The sequence below is a fragment of the Heloderma suspectum genome, chromosome 2 (assembly GCF_057233095.1).
Source record: "Heloderma suspectum isolate Gila_16-S chromosome 2, 16-S_ref, whole genome shotgun sequence".
Taxonomy (NCBI): domain Eukaryota; kingdom Metazoa; phylum Chordata; class Lepidosauria; order Squamata; family Helodermatidae; genus Heloderma; species Heloderma suspectum.
This window is the reverse complement of record NC_139459.1, coordinates 100,805,570-100,829,168: the sequence shown is the minus strand read 5'-3', so window position 1 is coordinate 100,829,168 and position 23,599 is coordinate 100,805,570. Positions and strand designations below refer to the sequence as shown.

Genomic DNA, 23,599 nt, shown 5'->3' with positions numbered 1-23,599 from the left:
TGAGTTTTCTCAATCGTTCTGTTGTATAGCATTTTTTCAGCATTCATTGTTTTTCTTACTGGGAAATTCCATTTGTTTTCCTAACTACCATATCTATAGCAATTTTGTGGAACGATGTTGTGTTGACTGTTAAACATCTGTTGGATAGTAACATCACTAATGAACAATCGCACTCTCACACATTGACAGTCCCGCACACATCCAATGTCTGGGCTATTTTGTAAATGGTTTAAAGTTTATTTTTAAATAGTTGTAGGGGCTAAGACCCTGTTCGCATGGCACAGCCAATTCCTGGGTTGTTTAACTCAGGAATTGGGGGGGGACACACAGAAGTGAGCTCACTGCCTTCTGCCCACTTGCCGCTTCTGCTTTCAATTAACAACCCAGGAAGACTCCATTCCTAGGCTGTTTCTTGCTGTGTGAACCCAGAAACTCTGGGTTGTTTAGGGTTAAGCAACCCAAAGTTAACCCAACAACAAATCATAGGTTAATTCTTGGCTGCTTACCCCTAAACAACAGAGAGCTTCCAGGTTTGCACATCATGGGGTGTTCCTGGGTTGTAACTGAAAGTTGGGGTAGGAGGGAGGTAGTGTGCTCGCCCACTCCTACAGGCTTACAAACAACCCATGGGCTGTTTGATTATGCAGACCAGGTCTAAATGTTTCTAGCTGCATTGGGGAGCACCTACTTGATCTCGGCCTTAAAAATAGAGAATGGGGCAGCAAACACTGGCATGGCTACCACCTCCATCCACAATAATGCCTTCTAATTTCATCAACATTTTTCTGTCTTTTTCTTACGCTCTGGGAATATTGTACACTCACTCTTAAGAGCACATTTATTTTTCTTTTAATGATCACAGGTTTATTTTCCTGTCCCCCACCTCAAGAAGAGTCGAATATAGTGCTACTACCATTATAACCCAGGGCGAACACAAGTATAGCAGTGTTAAAAACAACACCACATTTAAAAGAATGTATGGGGAGGTAATACTATTGCCTTAATATTTCAGAATTTGTTTCCTGCTAACAATTGCTTAGGCATTTTATCATTTAAACACTTTAACTAGGAGTTAAGAACACCTGGATTTTAGCCACTGTTAGGAAAATAGCATGTAGATTTATATTAACTGTGTAGTTTTATTTCTGTCAACAGGCTGTGACTAAAACATTTGCCCGCTTTGGAATGCGGAACTCTAAATAGGATTAAGTAATGTGTTATAAGAGAGAGAGATAATAAATCCTGCCTTGGATTTGTGAAATGATGGTTCATCACTAATGCACTAAACCAAAAAAAGAAACCAAACCTGCATTGCTATAGAGAACAACTGCTCTTACTACACTTCTCCCTGCTGTTTCTCCTTGCTTAGCAAGAGGCATTAATTCTGGGCCACCATACTCTGACTGATTGCAATGTTTTCTTGAGGTTTCATTCTCTTCATTGTTGCACTAGATCTGTGTCAGGTGGGAAACATATATATATATATATGTATATATAAACAAGTCTCTTCTCCCCCATCACATCCCATTCTGAAAATTCAGCTTGACAGATGATACTGTGTGTATTTTGTCTTAGGATTCAGACAAGCCTAGAGAAGACCGAGAATGAGCCTTCCAAAAACGATCAAAGGAGAAATAATGGAAGGGGTGAATTTGAGGATGTCAATGAACTGAACTTAAGTGGCATGGAGGATGAAGATCTGGATTTACTTGTGAAGCAGGATAAAACTGAAAGAACAGGAGTCTAATGATCTCTCCAAAGAGGGTTTTGATGCAGATTCCATTTCCAACCAGAAGACTGTATTTCTAAAGGAAAGACGATTGCTTTTTTTTCAGTCACACACTTTTGCAGTGTAAGGCTCATGACATTTGGGAATAGTCTGCACAAACCTTATAACTGCATTTTCTTAAATTTCTGAACAAAATCTGCTAGAGAGTTCTGCAATTGAATAAACCTTTATATTTTAAAAAAATGTTACATGTTGAGTAGCATGATGCCCTGCATTCAGGTTGAGTGTATCCTTTGCTTCTTGCTCACAGCCACTGTGCTCCCGGCCATCCTGCTCTGTTTGCCTAAACACCTTTGTTGGTCAGGTAACTGCCTCTTCATCAGATCCCTGCTCTGTGCTGCCTGCGTCAGCAAGCCTTTTCTGAATCATTGCTCCACCTTTTGTATACTTTCTGACACTTGAAAACCTGCCTCTACCCAATAATTGCTACTTCTTTCCAAAAACATTGCTGTCATAAGAACATAGCAAGATCCCTGCTGCATTGGACCAAAGGTCTGATTGGTCCAGCCTTCCTCAATCTGGTGCCCTCCCAAAGTTGGTCTACAACTCCCACCCATCCCCAGCATGGGAGTTGTAGTTCAACACATCTAGAAGGTATCAGCTTGGGGTAGGCTTATAGAGCCCGATCTCCTCCTGAGAGTGGCCAACCAGATGCTTCTGGGATTCCCATAAACACGGCCTGAAAGCAATAGGGCTGTCCTCTTACTTGATCTTTTTCCTGTTGATCATACTGTAAGCTTGTTGTACAGTGCCTAATTCAGTGATGTGAAATATGTTAAACAATAGTGGCAGTGGCAGTACTGTTAGAAAATCAGATTTGTTCCCATCAAAATTTCAGGACCACAGTTAGAGGAACCTTGCTGATTGTAGTGAAATGGGAAAATCGGAAAATAATTTTCTCATAACTGATTCATTCTAAACCAGAACTCTATCCATTTGGCACAATGGGCATCATCTACATAAGTTACATTATTTGCTGAAAGACTTACTTTTCCCCCCAGCCAGAGATCCCCGTCTTCCAGCACAAGTAGAACTCCACTAAGCACAAGTCTGGATCAAACCCATTGATTTTTATTTCTATATTCCATCTCTACCTTTTATCAGTTTGCAGACAGACTGTGCCCTTGCAAAGCAAGAAAGAGAGAGCATCACCTAGTGACACATTTCTGTAATTGATTTTTATTTCTCTTCAGCAATTTGCATTAAAATATGAATGCGTTCAGGGTTCCTTATTTTGTCAGAAATATGGTCTTGGATATGCATGCTTGCAAAATTAAGGGTTTTTCCATATGAAAGGAAATTGTAATCAAGAATTCTGACTGCACTTCTTGTTAGAGTTGCTTCAGCTAATATTGGCACAGCACAAATCTGGATGTGGTTTATGCCTTGTATTCTGAGATACAGAAAATGTTATGTCAGGATGGCTTACAGACTAGAAAACATCACAATACAGTCAAAATGATACAATCTAAAAGCAGTTAAAAGGGGAAGCATAGAACCAATCCTTAGTGATTGAAATTTCACCTTTAAATGATCTGGGAAAATTATTTATATAATTATTTAAAATATTTCTTGGCTGCCTTTCAGGGCAGGAGCCCTTCCAAGGCAACGTACAACAATAAAACACATAATAAAAACTGACACAGTAATAAAAACACAGTAAAAACAGCAACAGCAGCAAATGTTCTAAAAAAACAGCAAACACCAGCAGAAAATATACCTGACAGCAGACAGCTGGTGCTACAACCCAGTCTGATAAAACATAATCAGGGGAAGGCCAGAGTAAAATAGTAACTTGGCAGGGCTGGGGTTGGGTGGGGGGTTGTTCATCACTGAAAAGATATCAAAGGACTGCCAAGCAAACCTCATTGGGGAAAAGAGTATTCCACAAATGGGGCACATTACAGATTTATTAAATTAAGCAGTATATAAGTAGTAGTAATAATAAAAAGCCCTCTGCCATGTCACCCCCTGCCACATTCAAAATGGTGGGGACATGTGCAAGAGTGCCTCAGAAGGTGGGCTCAGTTTACGGGTAGCCTTATCTGGAAATAGTCCTTCAGATACCTCTGTCCTAAGCAGTGTAGTGCGTTATGCAGGAGCAGGGAACCTTTTTTACCCCAAGGTCTGCATTACCTGCAGAGCCAAAGCCATACACTCAGCCCCCATTTACATACACACACTTACTCCCCTCCCGACACACACACGTCCCTCGCACTGCAGCATTTAGGCTCCCCGCCCCTTAATGGTTGCATGTGTGGGAGGGTAGGCCCATTTTCCTGCCTGAATTGAAGGACAAGATGGTGACCTCTCCCATTCCATGTACAAAAGCTGACTAGGTTAGTAATTGAATCTTCTTCATTACAGTGGATGGGACAACATTATCCATTGCACCTGAAGTAGGGATGCTGGAGAAATTTGAGATGGATTAAAATGAGCTCGGATTTCTAAGGATCCAACCTGCGGCGGAATCTACTGCAGAGTGCCCCCCGCAGGCCGTGTGGAGTCCATGGACTTCCGGATGATTTTTTTACTTTCCCAAAATTTACGCATATAAATCCATAGAAAAATACGTAAGTTTCTGCTGAGGAAACATTGAATGGAATGGGGGACAATACGCTAAATGTTACGTACTGAGGTAAATTATGTAAATACTTAAAATATTTCTGTATTTTTCTGCATGACGAAAAAAAGTATTTGCATCCATCTGTGGGCGGATGACAGAACGAAAGGCGCCTGACAATCTGCAAAGCACAGACAGAGCAGATCTTACACAGTCCGTACATCCCTAACCTGAAGGCAGCAGGCTAGCTTAGGGGTGCACAGCAGGTCATGTGGCACACAGGTCTTTTCTGCAACACCTTACTGCCACCTTCCAGCATCTGCCACCTGAGGTAACTGCCCCACTCTGCTTAATGTAGGGCTGGTCCTGTCATGAAACCAATTTTGGGCAGGTAGGGAGAGTTAACTTTCCCACCCTGGCTCTCTCTCTCTCTCTCTCTCTCTCTCTCTCTCTCTCTCTCTCTCTCTCTCTCACACACACACACACACACACACACACACATCCTGCTGTGCTACAACGGAAGACTTTTATTCCCAAGCTTAACTGTGGGGGAGCAGGGCTCAGGCGTGTGACTGCATTTGGCCCACAGACTGCCTGTTCTCCTTCCCTGGTTTTACAAGGAAGCACCAGCACTTTGAATTGTGCCTGGAAATTAACTAGGAGCCAGAGCCACCTGTTCAAACACCAGTGAGAGATTTTCCTACTGCTTAGCCACAGCAGCTTTGTTAGCAGGGTGCTGGGCATATGAGCCTGGGAGATGCTTCACCCCAGTATTCTTTAGTATTGTGCAAGGCTGCTTTAAGAAGCTCAGTGTGGCCCCATGTGGGAGTGTAAACATGAAGTACTGACAGTTCTACCTGGAATGGGGGAGACATTCCAGCAAGCAATTGTGTTTTTGGGTTGTGGACTTTGGTCACGTCCACGTACTTCAGTGATACAACCCAATTAGCCCCACTAGAAGAAGTACTGCACAATAGAAGTCAGGTAATAGGTGTGAATATACCCAGTCCACGAGTTGCACACCCCCAAGGTGTTACAAAACTGCTGTGAAGTATGGTGGCCATGGGTGCGGCACTCCAGGAGGATTCCATTTTGGTTAGATTTGGGAGGGGAAGCCACCGTGTTAAGGCTGGTGTTCATCCTGACCAGGGTATTTATCCCTTTTCTTTGGCTGGGCTACCTCTGCAGTAGTAGTCCCAGCTGCCACACTACCCTAAGCTGCTAAAAGGTACTTGCATATCAAGTGAGGGAGCTGGATTTCTGAGCACCTCTAAACTGAGAACCTGTTCCTTTAAGGTTAAGGGGAGTATAAATTAGGGATGTACGAAAGTCACTTACCTGTTCGCGGATTATGTTGATGGTGGGGGGGAGGCATTCCGTCCCTCCCCCTGGAATCCTGGCCGGCCGGCTCCGCTCCACAGGGATTCTGTGGAGCCGCCAGCTGGCTCCGCCAGCTGGCTCCGCCAGCAGCCGGACATCCGGTCCCTGCAGTCAGCCGTGATAGGCTATGTAAATGTTTACGTGGCCTATCACGTCTGACTTTGAAAAAAACAACAACGCGCGTATGCAAATGGCGGCTACGCTATTTGCGTTCCCCTTATTTTCAACGTCTTAGTCTACGTAAATCTTGACATAGACTAAGACGTGCCAAAATAAGGAACACAAATGGCGGCGGCCGTAGCCACCGCCATTTGCGTACGCGTGGTTTTTTTAAAAAAAAAAGTCAGACGTGACAGGCTACGTAAACATTTATGTAGCCTATCACTTTTTTTTTTAACCTAGCTGTGATAGGCTATGTAAAGATTTACATAGCCTATCACGTCTTTTTTTAAAAAAAACTGGAAATGGTGGCGGTGGCAGCCGGTCGGAAGACCGGCCGCCGCCGCACCGCCGCCGGAGCCGCTGCCGCTGCCGCCGCCGCCCGGAAGATCCGCCCCAGGTAAGTCTCGTCCCAGGGGGGTGGCGGGGGGGGGTGGCAGGCCGTTCCACCACCGATTTCATGGGGCCAAATGCACTGGCATTTGGCCTCCCCGAGATCCGTGGCGGAATTCTCTGACATCCCTAGTATAAACCAATCTAGCAGAGGTTAAATGCACTGTCCCAGGCAGATGACCCACCTGCCAAAAGCACTGTTGTCTTCTCTGGATTTAACTTCATTTTATTAAACCCTCATCTAGACCATTAGTGAGCCCAGGTACTGATTCAGCACTTCCACTATCTCAGATGTAAGTGAGATACAGAGCTGGGTGTCATCTGCATGCTGATGACACTTCAGATGGTCTTACTCAGTAGTTAACCTATAGATGTTAACAGCATGCGGGACAAGAGGAACCCTGTGGGTTCCGTGCCATGGAGCCAAGCTGCGTACACACACACACACACACACACACACACCAGAGCTTATTGTGAAATTGGCTGTCGGAGAAACATCATTATAAGCTGCCCTCAGTTCAAGCCCAGCCAGCCAGAAGAATAACATGGAACGTTGAAAGCCACCAAGATGTCCAGGAGAACTACCATTTTTTTTACTCCCCCTGTCCTCCCAGCATAGGAGAACTAGGCTGACCAAGGCAGTTTCTTTGCCAAATCTTGGCCTGAAGCCTGATTGAAATTGGTCCAGAGAGACAATCAGTCTCATTCAAGAGTGCCTGAAGTTGCATGGCAACCACCGCTCAAGCACCTTGCCTGGAAGGGAATGTTAATGACAAGCCAGTAGTTACAGTATTTTGGGTCTAAGGAGGATTTTACAGCCACAGCTTTTGGGCTAGGAAAAAGGCTCTTGAGGCCAAGTGTTGCTTGGATCCTATTTCTGGTGCAAAATATACATGAAATTATAAAATGGCCGATTCTAGGGTGTGAAATGGTGGAAATAGCACATGCCGGTGTAGTAATGTTTATGAATTAAAAGCAAATGAAATGTTTAAGCCTGAGAGTTATAAAAAGTGTGGCACAAGCTTCTCAAAGTCTTTGCCTTCAGTCATTTCCAGGCTTGCGTAAAAAAAATATTAATTAAAACGTCTAAGTATAGCAGTTTATAGCTTGACTGTCTGGTCAAATAGGAAATGGAAATTTGGACTCTGAGCTTAAAGATCATATTTAGCTATTATCCAAGGAAGAGCTCTCCTGGGGTGCCTCAGACGTTGGCTGCAGAAGTTGTTGCCTATCTTCCTGCCATCCCTGCGTCAGTGCGGACACTGGCAAATGCAATGAATGTGCACATTTGCTTTGAAATGTTGACATGGAATTGAGAAACTAGACTCCTGATGGACATATGCAACCAGTTTTACTCAAGGGAGTAATATACATCTGACAAACATCCTTTCAATGAGCAGCAACATTGCTGGAAAAAATGACTAAAGAGGTGGTCCATTACACCCAAAGGTGAGAGGAAATCCTGACATGGTTGGAAAAGTACGTCATGGAACTGGCAGTCCCTGAGAATTAACGGGCAGCTTTTGCTGCTGCGATGGTGACTAAACCTACCAATTCAGTCAGCAAAACATAGCAAGTCAATGGCATACTGAAAAGGACAAAACAGGAATTGGGAGTGGGGGAATGATGATTTTTAATTCCTGCAATGTAATATTTCTTTACTTCTTTTTCTATGCCTGGCATAAATGTACAGTTGCCTAAATATAAAGTGTTATTTATTTAGGAATATTGCCACCACTGCTGGTAATAGTCATGCGCCATTTTAGTATGAGGCCAGTTCAAATGCTCAAGCAGTCTTGTGGATAACCATTTAAAATGTAACCCTGTAGAAGTAGTTCTGTATGCAGCTTACTTTGACGATGTTGTCATAGCTCCTCTTTTAGTACCATGGTTAAAATTTGATTAAATTCTCTACAGCAGCCTCCCCAACTTGGTGTCCTCCAGATGTGTTAGACTACAACTCCCAGCTTCCACAGCCAGCATAGCTTGGGGATGCTGGGAGTTCTAGTCCAATGTATCTGGAGGGCACCAGGTTGGGGAACGTTGCTGGAGGGAGACTCGCTAGGAAATGGGTTGAGAGTTGTCTGCTTGAATGAGTCAGACCTAAAAGCTGTCTGGATAGGTCTGAGTGGCATATGTCATCTACATAAGCTTTATAAGGATGGTTCAATTAGGCATTTAAATAGAAAAATGTAGAATCAGCAAGCTCTTTGTGTGAGGGGCTTCCTCTGTGGTTTGGATAACTTTCAACCCTCCTCCACTATCAACACTGGCATAGTTAAAGTCACCAGAACTCAGTAAAGAGCCACAGATTCAAAATGGGAATAGGATTTTGAAGGGATGGAGTAGGTAGGTAGGTAGGAACCAAGTATAGATTTATTAATAACAGTATATATAACTTTTTATGTTTAATAAGTTTTATGTGTTTTATTATAAATACAAAATCCCATGTGTTGGTTTATTTGATTACATTACCATATTTTTAAAAACACACCTTATTTCTTTGTTACTTCTCCTATATTGGGTAGAATATGCAGAGGTGCATTTCAAGTAACCAGCAGCCCAGTCACTGTATAGAATCATAGAATAGTAGGGTTGGAAGGGACCTATAAAACCATCGAGTCCAACCCCCTGCTCAATGCACGAATCCAAGTCAAAGCATCCCTGACAGATGGCTGTCCAGCTTCCAGTGTGGGAGAGCCCACTACCTCCCTAGATAATTGGTTCCATTGTCATATTACTCTAACAGTCAGGAAGTTTTTCCTGATATTCAGCCGGAATCTGTCTGCCTGTAACTTGAGCCCATTACGCCATGTCCTGCACTCTGGGATAATCGAGAAGAGATCCTGGCCTTCCTCTCTGTGACAACCTTTCAAGTACTTGAAGAGCGCTATCATACCTCCCCTCAGTGTTCTCTTCTCAAGCCTAAACATGCCCAGTTCTTTCAGTCTCTCCTCATAGGGCTTTGTTTCCAGTCCCCTGTTCATCTTTGTTGCCCTACTCTGAATCCTCTCCAGTTTGTCTGCATCCTTCTTAAAGTGTGGTGCCCAGAACTGGACACAGTACTCAAGATGAGGCCTAACCAGTGCTGAGTAGAGGGGAACTAGTACTTCCCGGGATTTGGAAGCTATGCTTCTATTAATGCAGCCCAAAATAGCATTGGCCTTTTTTGCAGCCACATCACATTGTTGCTCATATTCAGCTTGTGATCTGCAACAATTCCAAGATCCTTCTTGCTTGTAGTATTGTTGAGCCAAGTATCCCCCATCTTGTAACTGAATATATGAACTGAACCAGCCTTAGAAAGCGTCCAGCTATGGCTCTGTATTTATGTTGCCATTTTGAGCAGCCTGGTCAACTAGAGTAATGTATACCGATGCCCTTGTTTTAAAAAGCCACTATACAAGATGCCGTTCCTTATTACAGTGCTTTTGCTGATTTACCAGGACTATGACCATTTTTATCACCCAAGGGTAACATTGCTGTTCAACATAGGAACAAAAATATATGGGTTGGATCCAGATTCAGGGGCATGCGACTGGATTAGACTTCCCTATGGCATTTCTTGCAGTCCCCTGAAAATGCTACACAGAGGGTTGGGGGATCCTTCTGAATGGAGTAAGGTGTGGTGTGTGTATCACAGCTGTGTGTGTGTGGAATCTCCCCAAATTGGGTTGAGCCACCTTTTGTGAGAAGCACCCTTCTATTCATGGAAGGCAGAGCCTGGATCCAATGCTGTATGTATTTTAAAATTCTAACTGCTACATTTCTTCCAACATACATGCTTCATATCTATATAAAAAGTATTTATGTATTTGGGCTGTGTGGAAGGCCAACGTTTGACTGGCACATCCCACTGCTACTAACATCAAAATGTGGAGAAACCCCATATAGGTTATTCCACTATTCACATCTGTTACCACCATAGAGGTCGTTTATTTTATATACCCCTTTTACCTAAGGTAGCTGGTCATTAGGTGTGAGACAAACAGACCAGAGATATAGGTATAGTAAACAAAGATATGAAATATTTTATTAAAAAGAAATAAAATGGGGAAGCTTATTAATTTATGGTTACTGATGCCTTAAAATGGGGGGCCAGATCCAGCCCTCCTGGGGTCCCAATATGGCCCTCTGGGGTTTCCCTTTTCTGTAGTAAACCCCTTTTCCCCAGCCACCAACTATGTGCGGTTTCTGGGCTTTTGTGCGGCTTTTCCCTATTCTAAATAGCTTCGTTATGGGCAGTAAGAGCTTTAAGCTAAAATATGCTGGTATTTTTGTTTTATTGGTCCTTTGCCTTTGGCCCCAAACACCACTGGAATTTGGCCCGCAGGCTGAATGACATTCTGCACCCCTTCTTTAAAACAAGGCTTTTACGTTGTTATCGTCGCCACCAATCAGGCTACAGAAGCTACAGTCCCTAACCCTAACCAAACCTAAGCCAATTCCCCTATCAAGCTCCACCCCAGTTAAATCGCACAGGTTTTGTACTGACATATATGATGTGTATTACTCCTTCTGGTAAAATTTGACTACTACCTGTGTGTACTACCTGTGACTACTACTTCAGTGCATTTTACCAACTGCAAAATTTTTACAGTTGGTAAAAAAAAAATTTTTTGTTGTTAAATATGTATTCCCCCCACTCCCAATAATGCCCAGAAGAGAGGAAATAGCTTGCAAAGTAAAACAACAACAACAACAGACCAGCTTAATTTACCACATTATAGAATGTGGCATGCTTTCTCTGTCACCTTTCTGCACCATCCTTCCCCAACCTGGTGCCCTCCAGATGTGTTGGACTACAACACCCATTAGGATGGGATGATGAAAGTTTTAGTCCAACACATCTGGAGGGCACCAGGTTGGGGAAGGCTGTTCTATGCTGCCCTATTTTTCTTAGACTGAGGGGCTGTTCACACAACACGCTAACCCACACTCAGTGGTTGAGTGTCAGTTGTTTTGAACTGTGGGTTGTCTGTTGAACCATGGGCTAGCATGTTGTCTGAATGCAGCCAGGGTGGCTTGTTAACCATGTGGTGTGGCTTTTTTGTTGTTGTTGTTGTTCAAACAAGCCACCTTGAGAACCCATGGTTTATTGTTGGGTTGTTCAAGGTGGTTAACAAGCCACATTGCATGGTTAACAAGCCGCCCTGGCTACATTCAGACAGCATTCAGTTCAGCAAACAACCTATGGTTCAGAACAACCCACACTGAACCACTGAGTGTGGGTTAGCATGTTTTGTGAACAGCCCCAACGTGTGGATGTCAGCAATACATGCATTCTATACAAGAGTGGATGAGTATTCACCATGGGCAGTGTGTCAAGCTTGTGCAATGACACACGAGGACTTATACAGCATTTTGTTGCTGAGACAGTTCTAATTTCAGAATTTCAAAAATGATGGCCTTGGACAATTCTCTTGCTTCAGGCCTCTACCCTTTCTAATGAGAATTCAGATACTGAAGCTGAAGCTCAAATATTTTGGCCACCTAATGGCGAAGAGAAAAGTCACTAGAAAAGACCCTGATGCTGGGAAAGATTGAAGGCAAAAGAAGAAGGGGACGGCAGAGAATGAGATGGCTAGATAGCATCACCGATGCAATGAATATGAACTTGAGCACACTCCGGGAGAGAGCGGAGGACAGGAAGGCCTGGTGTGCTATGGTCCATGGGGTCACGAAGAGTCGGACATGACTGAACGACTGAACAACAACAACTGTTCAATTAGGGAGCCACTATTCAATAGCCAATCTGCCACTTTCACAGTGGTGTGCTTATGGTGTGTATAATAAGGCATTGCTATTTTAGTATGTGCCCACTCTGGTCACTTAAGGAATAGCCCTTACTAAATGCTGCATGCAGCTATCATTCAGCACCTAACAGATACAGATGAGTATGGGATAAAAAAAGTTGCTAGTTCTATTTAATTACTTTAAAAAAAACACATAATTATTGGGACTCAAATACGAAGATCTGGGATTTTTCATTAGAGTATCTCTCTTGCCCCTCCCTCCAGATTTAGTGTCAGTTACAAATGAAAAATGGAGAGAAAAGCAAGAGCGACAGAGAGAGAAGGAGTCAAGAAGGAGTCAAGCAGAAAAGTTCAGTCAGGATCACATGCTGAATGAAGCTGTACCACTGTACTGTAGAAACGTTTTATCGAGATCTCATATGCACACTTTTAGATTCTTGGCTATGCCCATGTGGGCTAGAAACCTATACTTTTCTTGCTGTGATCTCCACTTGGTTATCATATTCGGTAAGTATGTTCCTACACTGGATAACAGGATTCAGAGCCTCATTCATACGGGAAGCCATATAAACCAAGCCTGTCCTTTTGTGTCATTGCTTGGAGAGCCAAGTCCCACAAATGGCACTAAGTAAATGCAGACCTCTTCAACAGTAGCATTTCAGAAATGTGCCCTTGCAGGCATTCTTGTCACCCTCAGAATGCCATGTGGGATGCTTTCTTCTTCTTCTTATAGCAGTCAAAAATAAAGACAGACATTGTTCTTTTGTTCTGAGCAGAATAACTCATTAATTTTAATGGGTGGTCTGTGTCACTTAAGGGGAGAAAAATGCCCAAGTTAGGATAGAAGGCAGCGCCTTATAAGAGTCCTTGGTTTGGACTTGGCAAAAAAGAAGCTTCAAGGTTCTGTTGGTCTTTTCTAGGGGTAGGTTGCAGTGGAGGCTCATGGCTCCGATGTCAGTGGGGCGGAGAATCTGCTCTGGGTTTCAGTCAGAACTCTAAAGTGCAGAGCTTGGATAACTCCTCTAGAGTTCTGACTGGTTTTGACTGAAACCTGGAGCTGATTCTCTACCCCACTGACATTGGAGCCACCAGCCTCCACTGGTAGTTTGCTTTCTACACTTCACAGCAGTAAAAGGTACATTTTGCACACCATCTCAAACTATACCACTTCTTTGTGCAACGGCAGGAGTTTGTAGACATCACCATAATGCAAATAAGCAAAGTTTACTCTTCTGTATCTTATCAAGCTTGTCAATCAAACCTCTTAATCTCTACCTTGTTAATCTTTAGATCCTCCAGTACCACAAATACAGCCACAGGAAAGCAAAAACTATCAGGCATAAGTTATTATTTATTAAACTTCTAAAATGTACATCAAATCAAGAAGGGAGCAGAGGGAAGGCTCTAAACAGTGTAGAAGAGGGGGCCATGGGTGAAGAGTGCTGAACTGGGGGGAGAGCTTATTGATGGATGAGTGTGAAGTGGGTGGGTGTGAATGGGGGGGTAGAGAGAGTATCGATGGATGAGTGTGAATGGAGTGTTCCTGCCCACTTTTGGCTTTGCCGCTGCCCATGTGGCCCTTGATTTTAAAAACAGCCCCATTCGTGGTCTAAAGTCATGCTGGTTTTTACATCAGCCCGATAATCTAGAAGTTCTCAATTTAAAATCCCAGTAACTAGCTAGACAAACACCCCCAATCACAGCATACCTTGCCTATGTAGGAAATTTTTTGACAAAAAATGCTATGGGATGTTCTTCACCAAATTTCTGTAACAGAATTATCCCACCCTAAGCACATTCCAAATACAGTGAAATGAGAGTCAGGTAAAACTGGATGTTGACACAGATCTTGTAGGACATTAAATCAGGGGTAAATTTGGGGTCTGAGAATTTGAGAAACTGTTCTGGGCACCACCACAAAATGGCTGGCATGGGAGGCACAAGTAACCTTCCCCAAAGACAATACCATCCAGAGGTGGGGTCTGAGAGCCAACACACTAAGCAACTCCTTTGAACTCACGGGTTTCAGCACCAACAGAAACTTATTTCACAGTGACCCCAGAGCTGCCAGTATGAAAATGTGTTTTTTTTAAAGTGGGAGGGCACATCGGTGGGTGCCAAGACAGGTGCCTGGGGACACATTGACTACCCCTGCACTAAATGCTCCTTCATATTCTTCTGTCCATGCTACCTTATTTTTTACTTAATCAGTTCTGTGAGGGGTGCTGCTATTATTAACCAATGAGGAACACAGGAACTACAACATTGTACTACATCCAATAAAGAGCCACTTTTTAATATTTCAGGTCTTAAGCAAACCTGAAAGGCCTTAATCTTGTTAATCTCAGATTTTATTATATCCTCTCCAAAAAATGTATTTTGGGTTGTTAACTTCATTCCTTGCACAACCATATTTATCTGGGTTAATGGTTAAACTTGCTTTCTAAATCCTACTTCCACTTTTAATATATTTACAAGCCAAATCTTTGTTTTTCCTAATCAAGCATCTCAATCTCATAATTAACAGCCCCTGTTTCCTTTATGATTTTGTAGGGGGCGTGCCACTTTGTAAATAGATGATTTTCACTAGTTGATAAAATCAGTAACCCTTTGTGCTCTGCAATATGCTTCCTCTTTTGAGAGTGTTGATCCTCTTCTTCTGAATATTGAAGACTTCCTCTATGTTTTAATAGTTTGCTCTGACTATTCCAACTTTATCCCATGCTATCAAGCTTAATTGTCTCCTATGAAGTAATTCAAAGGGCAAAACCCTAATATGTTTGGGATACCTCTGTATAGGCAAATGCCAGAACATGTCAATTAGTTGTGCTCCATCTGAGAAACCAAACCTTTCCCCTTCTTTCTGGAAAAGTTGCTGAACAAAGAAAATGGTCTGGTAGGATAGACACAAAAAATCACATAAGAACATAAGAAGAGCCATATTTGCTCAGACCAAGGGTCTATCTACTCCAGCATTCTGTTCCCACAGTGGCCAACCAGCTGCCCACAGGAAACCCACAAGCAGGACATGAGTGCAACAGCACCTCCCCACCCATGTTCCCCAGAGTACTGCCTCTGATACTGGAGTTAGCATATTGCCATCAAGACAAGTAGCCATTCATAGTCTTCTCCTCCATGAATTTGTCTAACCCCTTTTAAAGCCATACAAATTGGTGGCCATCACTACATCTTGTGGAAGTGAATTCCATAGTTTAATTACGTGCTGTGTGAAGAAGTACTTCCATTTCTCCGTCCTGAATCTCCCGCTAATCAACAGTTATGGGATGACCCCATTGGGTTCTACTATTATGAGAGAGGGGGAAAAAATGTCTCCCTATCCACATTCTCCACACCATGCAGATCTATGCAAAACTTGCTTGCCTAGTACAGGAACTATGTGGATATTGGCAAGGACATCACTAACAGTAGTGTGCAAAAACAATAGAACAAACAGCCCCTCCCTCATATTGTCACCCAGAGATTCCCTCATATTCCTTTGGCCCCCGCAACTTGGGGACTAATCCATTTTATGGGACATAGGCCTCTCCCACAGGTGCTTCTTCCTGAGAGGCCTATGCCCCATAAAATGGATTAGTCCCTAGGAGCTGAGAGGTGGCAGAGCCATATCTACTGCCTAAATTATGTATAACTAAATTATGTATAACTCAGCGGTCAACCTGGGCTTCACAAGTTCTTCTTTCTGATGACAGATAGATAGATAGATGTTATCTTGCAGGATAAGTGTTTACTGAGATAGGTGTGGTAAGGTATGCTTGTGTTCCCTTAAACCAGGGCTGGGCAACCTTTTTTCTGTCAAGGGACACACTCCCTCACAGGTAATCTGTTGAGGGCCACATGTTGCTGGTGGGCAGCACCAGAGCCAAAAGCAGGTGGGTAACCCCTGTTATTTTTATGCCACCCCTTTTCTCTCTCTTTATTTCCCTGCCACACTGCTTCTCTCTTTCTCCCTCTGTCTTCCCACCCAGTGAGCTGCTAGGGTAGGGACAGATCACTCTTGCCAACTGATTGCTTGCAGAAGGCTTTTGAAATTAGGCTGAGGGCCACATGATATTGGGATGAGGGCCACATGTGGCCCCTGGACAGCAGGTTACCCACCCCTGCCTTAAACCTGTGCTTTCAGGGGAGCAGAAATAACAGAGACTGGGAACTCCAAACAGAGAATTTTATTTATTTATTTATTTATTTCCATACCACCCCATCGCCAAAGCTCCCTGGGCAGTTTACAGAAGTTAAAACATTAAAATACAATATACAAAGTTTAAAAACCATTTACATAAAAGCATATGGACGGTATATACAAACAACATATAACTAAAAGCAACTCTGCCCTAAAAACAGTTTTTAAAAAATCCAACAATCCAAAACAACACAGCTTAAAAACAGTATACAAAAGGCAGCAAAAGGAACAAGAATTCTAAAAAAGGAAAGGCCTTCCGGAATAATAAGAGTCTTTGATGCCTGCTTAAAAAGCTTCAAAGAGGTCAGCAGGCGCATTTCAACCGGCTGGTCATTCCACCACTGGGGGGGGGGGCAAAGGAAATGGTCCTCTTGAGCGTGGCTGCCAATCTCACGTTATGCAGCCACAGCAGACAGCCTCCAGAGGACCTCAGGTGGCAGAATATGCTATTATGTACTTGTTCTGCTATCTGGATCTAGTCATGCTCTCAGGCAAGGTAATGGACCACTAAGCTGACCAGGTAAGGCAGACCACAAATCGAAAAAACTAAGAGTATTGGAACTCTTGGAAATACTTATGAACTATTATATAAGTTAACCCTGGGTATCTGACTGAACATTTAAATGTGACAGGAAACTGTTACTAGTGAATGAAATGAAAACTTATAATGCATCTTTGCATTGTTGATGAATTAAATAGCTTAGAAAACTAAACTCTTACCTTTGAATGAGATATACTTCTCATATGTGAACAGATGAGGCTTTTGTGGTTAATTAACATCCACTTAATGTTGTGCAGAAATTTGACACTAGGTGTCACTGAAGCAAAGGCAGGAAAGCTTGCTCCCAAGATTATACTTAACAGCAGAAATTAACTGACACCAAGATTTTTCTTTAGGGCTTCCTGTATGATCAGTCAAAGCTACCCCCAAATGTGTGTTGTTGTTTAAATTTATAGTCCCTATACAGAGACAAAATCCCCACATTCCGTCTATGCATCATCATAGATGTCCCCTCATATAAACTTGAGGAAAGATATGTGGATTGTGTAACATGAGAAACACAGTGGCTGTAAACGGCACAATGGTTCACGCTAACCCATTGCCAGTTGCGTTTGGGAGTGAACCGCTGAGGGTTAACATGTTGTGTGGGGGGTGTTCCCCCCATGATTGGTAAATTACGCACCCCAGGTACCCACCCTCAGGATTTTTTTTTTCTAATGATTTTTTTTTTCTAATTCAGGCATGATCTTCGAAGATTTGAAGTTATGAAGCTTCACAACTTCGAATCTTCGAAGATCATGCCTGCATTAGAAAAAAAAAAACATCGCTGAGAAGCCCCGATTCTGCAAGGATAACACCTTAATTAAAAAACAACAACATCCGGAGCAGGGGATAGGAGGGAGTAAAACTTAGTCTCATTTGAAGGGATAAAATAACGCCCTGCTCAGTGCAGGAAGCCTGATTCCCAGGCAGTCGCTCATCCAACTACTGACTGGGGCCAACCCTGCTTAGCTTCCGAGATCAGACAAGCGCGCATACATCCAGCCCTTTGCTTGTTGCTGAGGAAACGGGGGCTGCTGAGGAAGCTATGCGATCAGTAGCCAGAAGAACAGATGGGGCCGTTGAGAGCTATGATTGGACAGGAGGGTAATACAAACACCGCGGTATATGGACAGGCAGAGGAGGGGACTATGACTGGATACGGTAGCAAAGGCGGAAAATCAGAGCACATTAAGGGGAAATACCGGGATATTAGGGTATTGGAAGCGGGAGCACGGAAGTGGGAAATTCCGGTTCCAATTCGAGGTGGGTACTGCGTAGTGTGAAAGGCGGGAGGTGAAACCTCATTGGAAGCGAAAAAAGGCGGTAAGTGTAGATCCAGCCTGTCAGGGTGGACACTGAGCCCATAGAATCCCAGAGTAGTTCTGATTTGGAGGAAGAGCAGTCGCTCCTGGGAGAGGAGCGCGCCCCTTTTTCCCAGGGCCCGCAGCTGACAGAGATTCCTCCCACCAACATTCCTAGATTAGAAAGCAGTCCAGGGAGTGACCCAGCATTGATAGCAGACTGGTTGGATGTGCGGTGTAGACGCAGAGAGCGGCACCAAATGGAGAGCGCGGAAAGGAGGCATAGTGCCCAGTTGGCGCTCAAAGAACGGTTGCGCCCAGAGGATCCAAGGGAAAAGGGGAGGGATTCTCCCTAGTCCTTATATTCAGGGGTCTGCCAGTAATTGCCTTTCAAATGGGGACCAACTGTTCCAACTTAGGGCATAGGGATGCTGCTGCTCAGATCTAGTTGCTACCTGTAGAGTTGTAAGTTGTAAAAGAAGAATAAAGCTTTGAAAAGAATCCCTTTGTCTGCGTCTGGACTTGGCTACTGGATTAGACTGAGAGAGCCCTCCAAGGAGCCCTTGACAGTTTGGTCCCCGTTCCTCTTTTTTTCTCTCTCCTCTCTCCCTCTTTTCTCCTACTGCCTTATGGAGGGTGCTGGGAACCCAACGGTGCAAGCTCTGGCGCAAGAGAACCAGATGCTCCGTGATCAGATGGCTCAACTGATGGCTGCCGTGCAGAATCTACAGCCAACGTTTCACCCCCCCACCTCCGATTCCCCCACGCCACAAGTGCCCGGTGGCGTTGCCAGAGAAGTTTTCTGGTGAGAGAGGACTTTTTCCGATTTTCAGGGTACATGCGTCTTAGACCTGAGGATTTCCAGACAGAACAGGTTCGTGTGGGTTTTGTTATTAACCTGCTGTCGGGCATGGCCGCTAAATGGGCTTCGGGACTTCTTCTCGCTAATGACCCCCTGCTCGGGGACTATCAAGGTTTCATGACAGCCATGGCACGTTTTTTCGGTGACCCCCTGCGCACGCAGATGGCTTCTCGGGAGATTCGCCGCCTCCGGCAGGGCAAGGACTCAGTTTCCAGCTATGTGACAACTTTTCGCTTGCTGATGCAGGATTTACAATGGAATGATGCTGCGCTAGTGGCTCAGTTTTTGGATGGTTTGAACGACGAGATCTTAGATGAGTTGGCGTGCACGCCCTGCCCGCCTACTTTGGAGGAGCTCATCCAGACCTGCCTTCAGATAGATAGTAGGCTGGAGGGGCGCCACCAGACCCGGCGGGGCGCCGGGAACCGGGATTTCCCTCCTCCCATTCCCCCATGTTTCCTGCCTCCTTCCCCACCCCCCGCTCTGGTGCTGGGGGTGGAGGAGACCCCGATGCAGCTGGGGGCTACCCGAGCCTCACTGCCGCCAGAGGAGCTTCAGTGCCAGTGAGTTGAGCGCTGATGTTTTCGATGTGGAAGTCTGGGGCATTTCGCCAAGACCTGCCCAGTTAAATCCACGGCTCTGCTGCCTCCTCCTCCTCCTCGTCCCCAGGCTTGACTAGACTGCCCCCCAAGCTTGTTGGGGGCCTCCAGTGTGGGGGTCAGCTCCCCACTGGCTGGGTGCCTTCCCCAACTCCCCCCACCCTCCCATCTGCGGTTGCATGTTCACCTCCTCTCCCCACAGCGGGGTGGGGTGGAGGCACTAGCTTTAGTGGACTCAGGGGCTATGACCAGTTTCATGGATGAGACCTTCGCCCTCTTACACGGGATTCCTACCCTGCCCCTTCCTGCCCCCTTCGCAGTGCAGACCATTGATGGGCATCCTCTCTCTTCGGGCGAGGTGACCCGTATTACAGTTCCAATCACTCTACGCACCCAGTCCCACGTTGAGCAGATTCAATTTCACTTAGCCAAGGTTCCCTTATAACCAATTGTGCTGGGTTTTTCCTGGATCTCTAAGCACAACCCTCAGATTTCTTGGGGGTTTCGGCAAATGGAGTTTGCATCTCCCTACTGCCGGGAGCATTGCCTCAAGGAGGAGGCGCCAGTCCCTGCCCAGGCTTTCCCCCTTCCTCCCCCCTCCTTCTCTGCTTCTGGCAGTCCTTCAGCTACCGTCATCCTCCCAGAGAAGTATGCAGCTTTTCGGCATGTGTTTGACAAGAAGGAGACCGACCGGCTTCCCCCCCAAGGCCTGGCAGCAGCTGTGGTGCCTCACTCTTGGGAAGAGCTCCTTCACTCTGCACAGGCTCAGGATGATTTTGTTCGCACTAAGGTGCAGGAATTGGGTCTAGCCTCTGCCCCCCCCACTCTACCCCCTTTTCTTTGCGAGGTGGCCTGCTTTACCATTCCGGCCGGGTCTATGTGCCTTCTAGACCCCTCCACGAGAGGGTCCTCCATCAGTGCCACGACTCCCCCACATCGGGGCATTTTGGCATTGCCAAGACCCTGCATGGAGTGACGAGGGATTTTTGGTGGTCTCGTGTGTGTCAGAATGTCAAGTCCTATGTCGCCTCCTGCCCAACCTGCCAGCGAGCGAAGGCCCCCTCAGGCAAGCCCACAGGCTTGCTTCACACCCTGCCTACCCCCTCAGGACCTTGGAAGCTGCTCTCCCTTGACTTCATCACTGACTTGCCTCGCTCACACGGTAAGACCACTATTCTGGTGGTGATGGATTTGTTTTCTAAGATGGCCCATTTCATCCCCTGCTCGGGGTTGCCCACAGCCAGGGAGATGGCGGAGCTGTTCGTGACGCATGTTTTCCGCCTCCATGGATGGCCCGAGGGCCTCAGTTCCGATAGGGGGGCCCAATTCACTGCCCATTTCTGGAGGGAGCTACTGGCGTTGCTCCATGTGACGCTCCGTCTTTCCTCCGCCCACCATCCACAGACAGACGGTCAGACCGAGCGCACCAATGCTACTCTGGAACAATATCTGCGCTGTTATGTCAATTACCAGCAAGATGACTGGGTTTCCTTGCTGCCTCTCACAGAATTTGCTTATAACAATGCCTGCCATGCTTCCACCCACCAAACTCCATTTTTTGCCAATTTTGGTTACCACCCCAAGGCCTTCCCGTCAACCCTAGCTCCTTCTTTGGTGCCAGCGGCCCAGGACTTTTTAGAGGAGTTGCGAGCGGTACACCACCTCTTACGGGACTCCCTCGAGCAAGCCAAGACAGCTTACAAGGCCTTGGCAGACCGGCGCCAGCCGGGTCCGTCTCTGCAACCGGGGGACTGGGTTTGGTTGTCCACCCAATACCTCCCCTCTCACTCGCCCGCACGGAAGCTCGCGCCTTGCCGCACGGGGCCTTTCCAGGTTACGGCCCATATTAACCCTGTTGCTTTTCACCTGGCTCTCCCCCCCCTCCATGAAGATCCATCCTGTTTTTCACCGGTCCTTGCTGTCCCCCCTGGTTTCTGGCGATCCCCATCGCTCAGTCGGCTCCCCCCCACCGCCAGTGCTGGTGGAGGGGGAGGAGGAGTTTGAGATCGCGGAGATTCTGGACTCCCGCCTTTCTCGTGGCCGCTTGCAATATCTGGTGGACTGGAAGCGGTACGGGCCTGATGAGCGATCCTGGGAACCCGCAGAAAATGTGCATGCTCCGTTGCTGCTGCGGCGCTTCCACCAGCTGTACCCCCACAAGCCCGGGGCCCCAGGGGAGGAGCAGGAGGGGGGGCCTCATGGGAGCGGGGATGATGTCAGGGTGGACACTGAGCCCATAGAATCCCAGAGTAGTTCTGATTCGGAGGAAGAGCAGTCGCTCCTGGGAGAGGAGCGCGCCCCTTTTTCCCAGGGCCCGCAGCTGACAGAGATTCCTCCCACCAACATTCCTAGATTAGAAAGCAGTCCAGGGAGTGACCCAGCACTGATAGCAGACTGGTTGGATGCGCGGCGCAGACGCAGAGAGCAGCGCCAAATGGAGAGCGCAGAAAGGAGGCGTAGCGCCCGGTTGGTGCTCAAAGAACGGTTGCGCCCAGAGGATCCAAGGGAAAAGGGGAGGGATTCTCCCTAGTCCTTATATTCAAGGGTCTGCCAGTAATTGCCTTTCAAACGGGGACCAACTGTTCCAACTTAGGGCATAGGGATGCTGCTGCTCAGATCTAGTTGCTACCTGTAGAGTTGTAAGTTGTAAAAGAAGAATAAAGGTTTGAAAAGAATCCCTTTGTCTGCGTCTGGACTTGGCTACTGGATTAGACTGAGAGAGCCCTCCAAGGAGCCCTTGACACAGCCATATTTAGGCCACATCATCATTGAAGAATCTCGGTTGTTAGATCCAGGCCAAAAGGCAACGATTGCACATTTACCCACTCCAAAAACCAAGAAGGCTTTATGCCAAGTCTTGGGGATTGCAGGGTACTGCAGGCAGTGGGTTCCAAATTATGCCCTATTAGTAAAGCCACTGACAGATCGTCTGCATGATCATTCATCCGATCCCATTCCATGAGGCGAAGAGACTGAAAATGCTTGGCAGGCCCTGAAGACAGCTGTTGCCTCTCCTCCTGCTCTAGGGTTGCCAGATTTTAGGAAACCATTTTCTTTGTTTTGCCATGAGCAAGATGGCATAGCTTCCAGCATGTTGATACAACCCTTTGGCTCAGCTGCCCGTCCAGTTGCCTATTTTTCCACTATCCTTGATCCTGTGTAAAAGGGTCTCCCCTCTTGCCTCCAGGCAGTGGCTGCCACTGCTCTCCTTGTAGAAAAGGCTCAATCTCTGACTCTCGGACACCCCCTTGCCTTATTAGTGCCTCACTCTGTCTCTGTGCTCTTAACTGTGCATCATACTCAGCACCTTTCTGTCAGGTGGCAAACTACCTATGAACAAGCTTTACTCTCTAATCCTGCCATCACTATTGTTCGCTGCAATGTACTGAATCCTGCTACTCTGTTACCCGCTCCTGTAGCTGATGATGATTCTTGGCACAATTGTGAAGAAGTAATTGAACTTGAAACTAAACCTCGCCTGATTTAGATGATGTTCCTCTGCAAAATCCAGACATTGATGGATCCTGTAAAAGGCTGATGATACCTATGCAGTTGTTACTGACTCTGACACTCTAGAGGCTTTCTTTCTTCCAAAGATTCGATCCACACAAGCAGCTGAACTAATTACTTTGACCCATGCCTGTGTTTTAGTCTCTGGCCAGACAGTAAACATTTTTACAAACTCAAAATATGCCTTCAGAGTGTGCCATGCAACTAGGCAAATTTGGAAAAATCGAGGCTTCATGACTTCAAGTGGCAGTGGAGTAGCACACGGAACTTTGATTGCTGACCTATTAGATGCTATTTATTTGCCTCGAGGCATCGCTGTCATCCATGGCAAAACCCACACGGGCTTATCATATCCTATTGCACTAGGGAATGCACATGAAGATGCTGCAGCAAAGGCCGCCTTACAAGTGCAGGGCGCCCTTCCTTTTTCTCTGCAGGTGCCCCTATTCACCCCTTCCACTGTTTCTGAAATTCCCCTTTTCCAGACACAAGCCCCATTAAAAGAGCAGAAGGCATGGACCCTTGTGAGAGTCACAAAACACCCT

General features: G+C 45.8%; 1 protein-coding gene across 5 annotated transcripts in view; it reads left to right on the top strand.

Moving 5' to 3' along the window:
- The window catches only part of C2H9orf85 (chromosome 2 C9orf85 homolog), a 34,129-nt gene extending 31,101 nt beyond the window's left edge, over positions 1-3,028 (top strand). For 4 of the 5 annotated variants that reach the window (XM_084834316.1, XM_084834315.1, XM_084834317.1 and 1 more), the window contains one exon: positions 1,576-3,019. In XM_084834316.1, coding sequence (XP_084690442.1) covers positions 1,576-1,747 — 172 coding nt within the window. In that variant the 3' untranslated portion in view covers positions 1,748-3,019. Of the gene's footprint in view, positions 1-1,575 lie in introns of all 5 variants that reach the window. The other variant, XM_084834313.1, reaches the window with a different exon arrangement.
- The last annotated feature ends 20,571 nt before the right edge of the window (positions 3,029-23,599 follow it).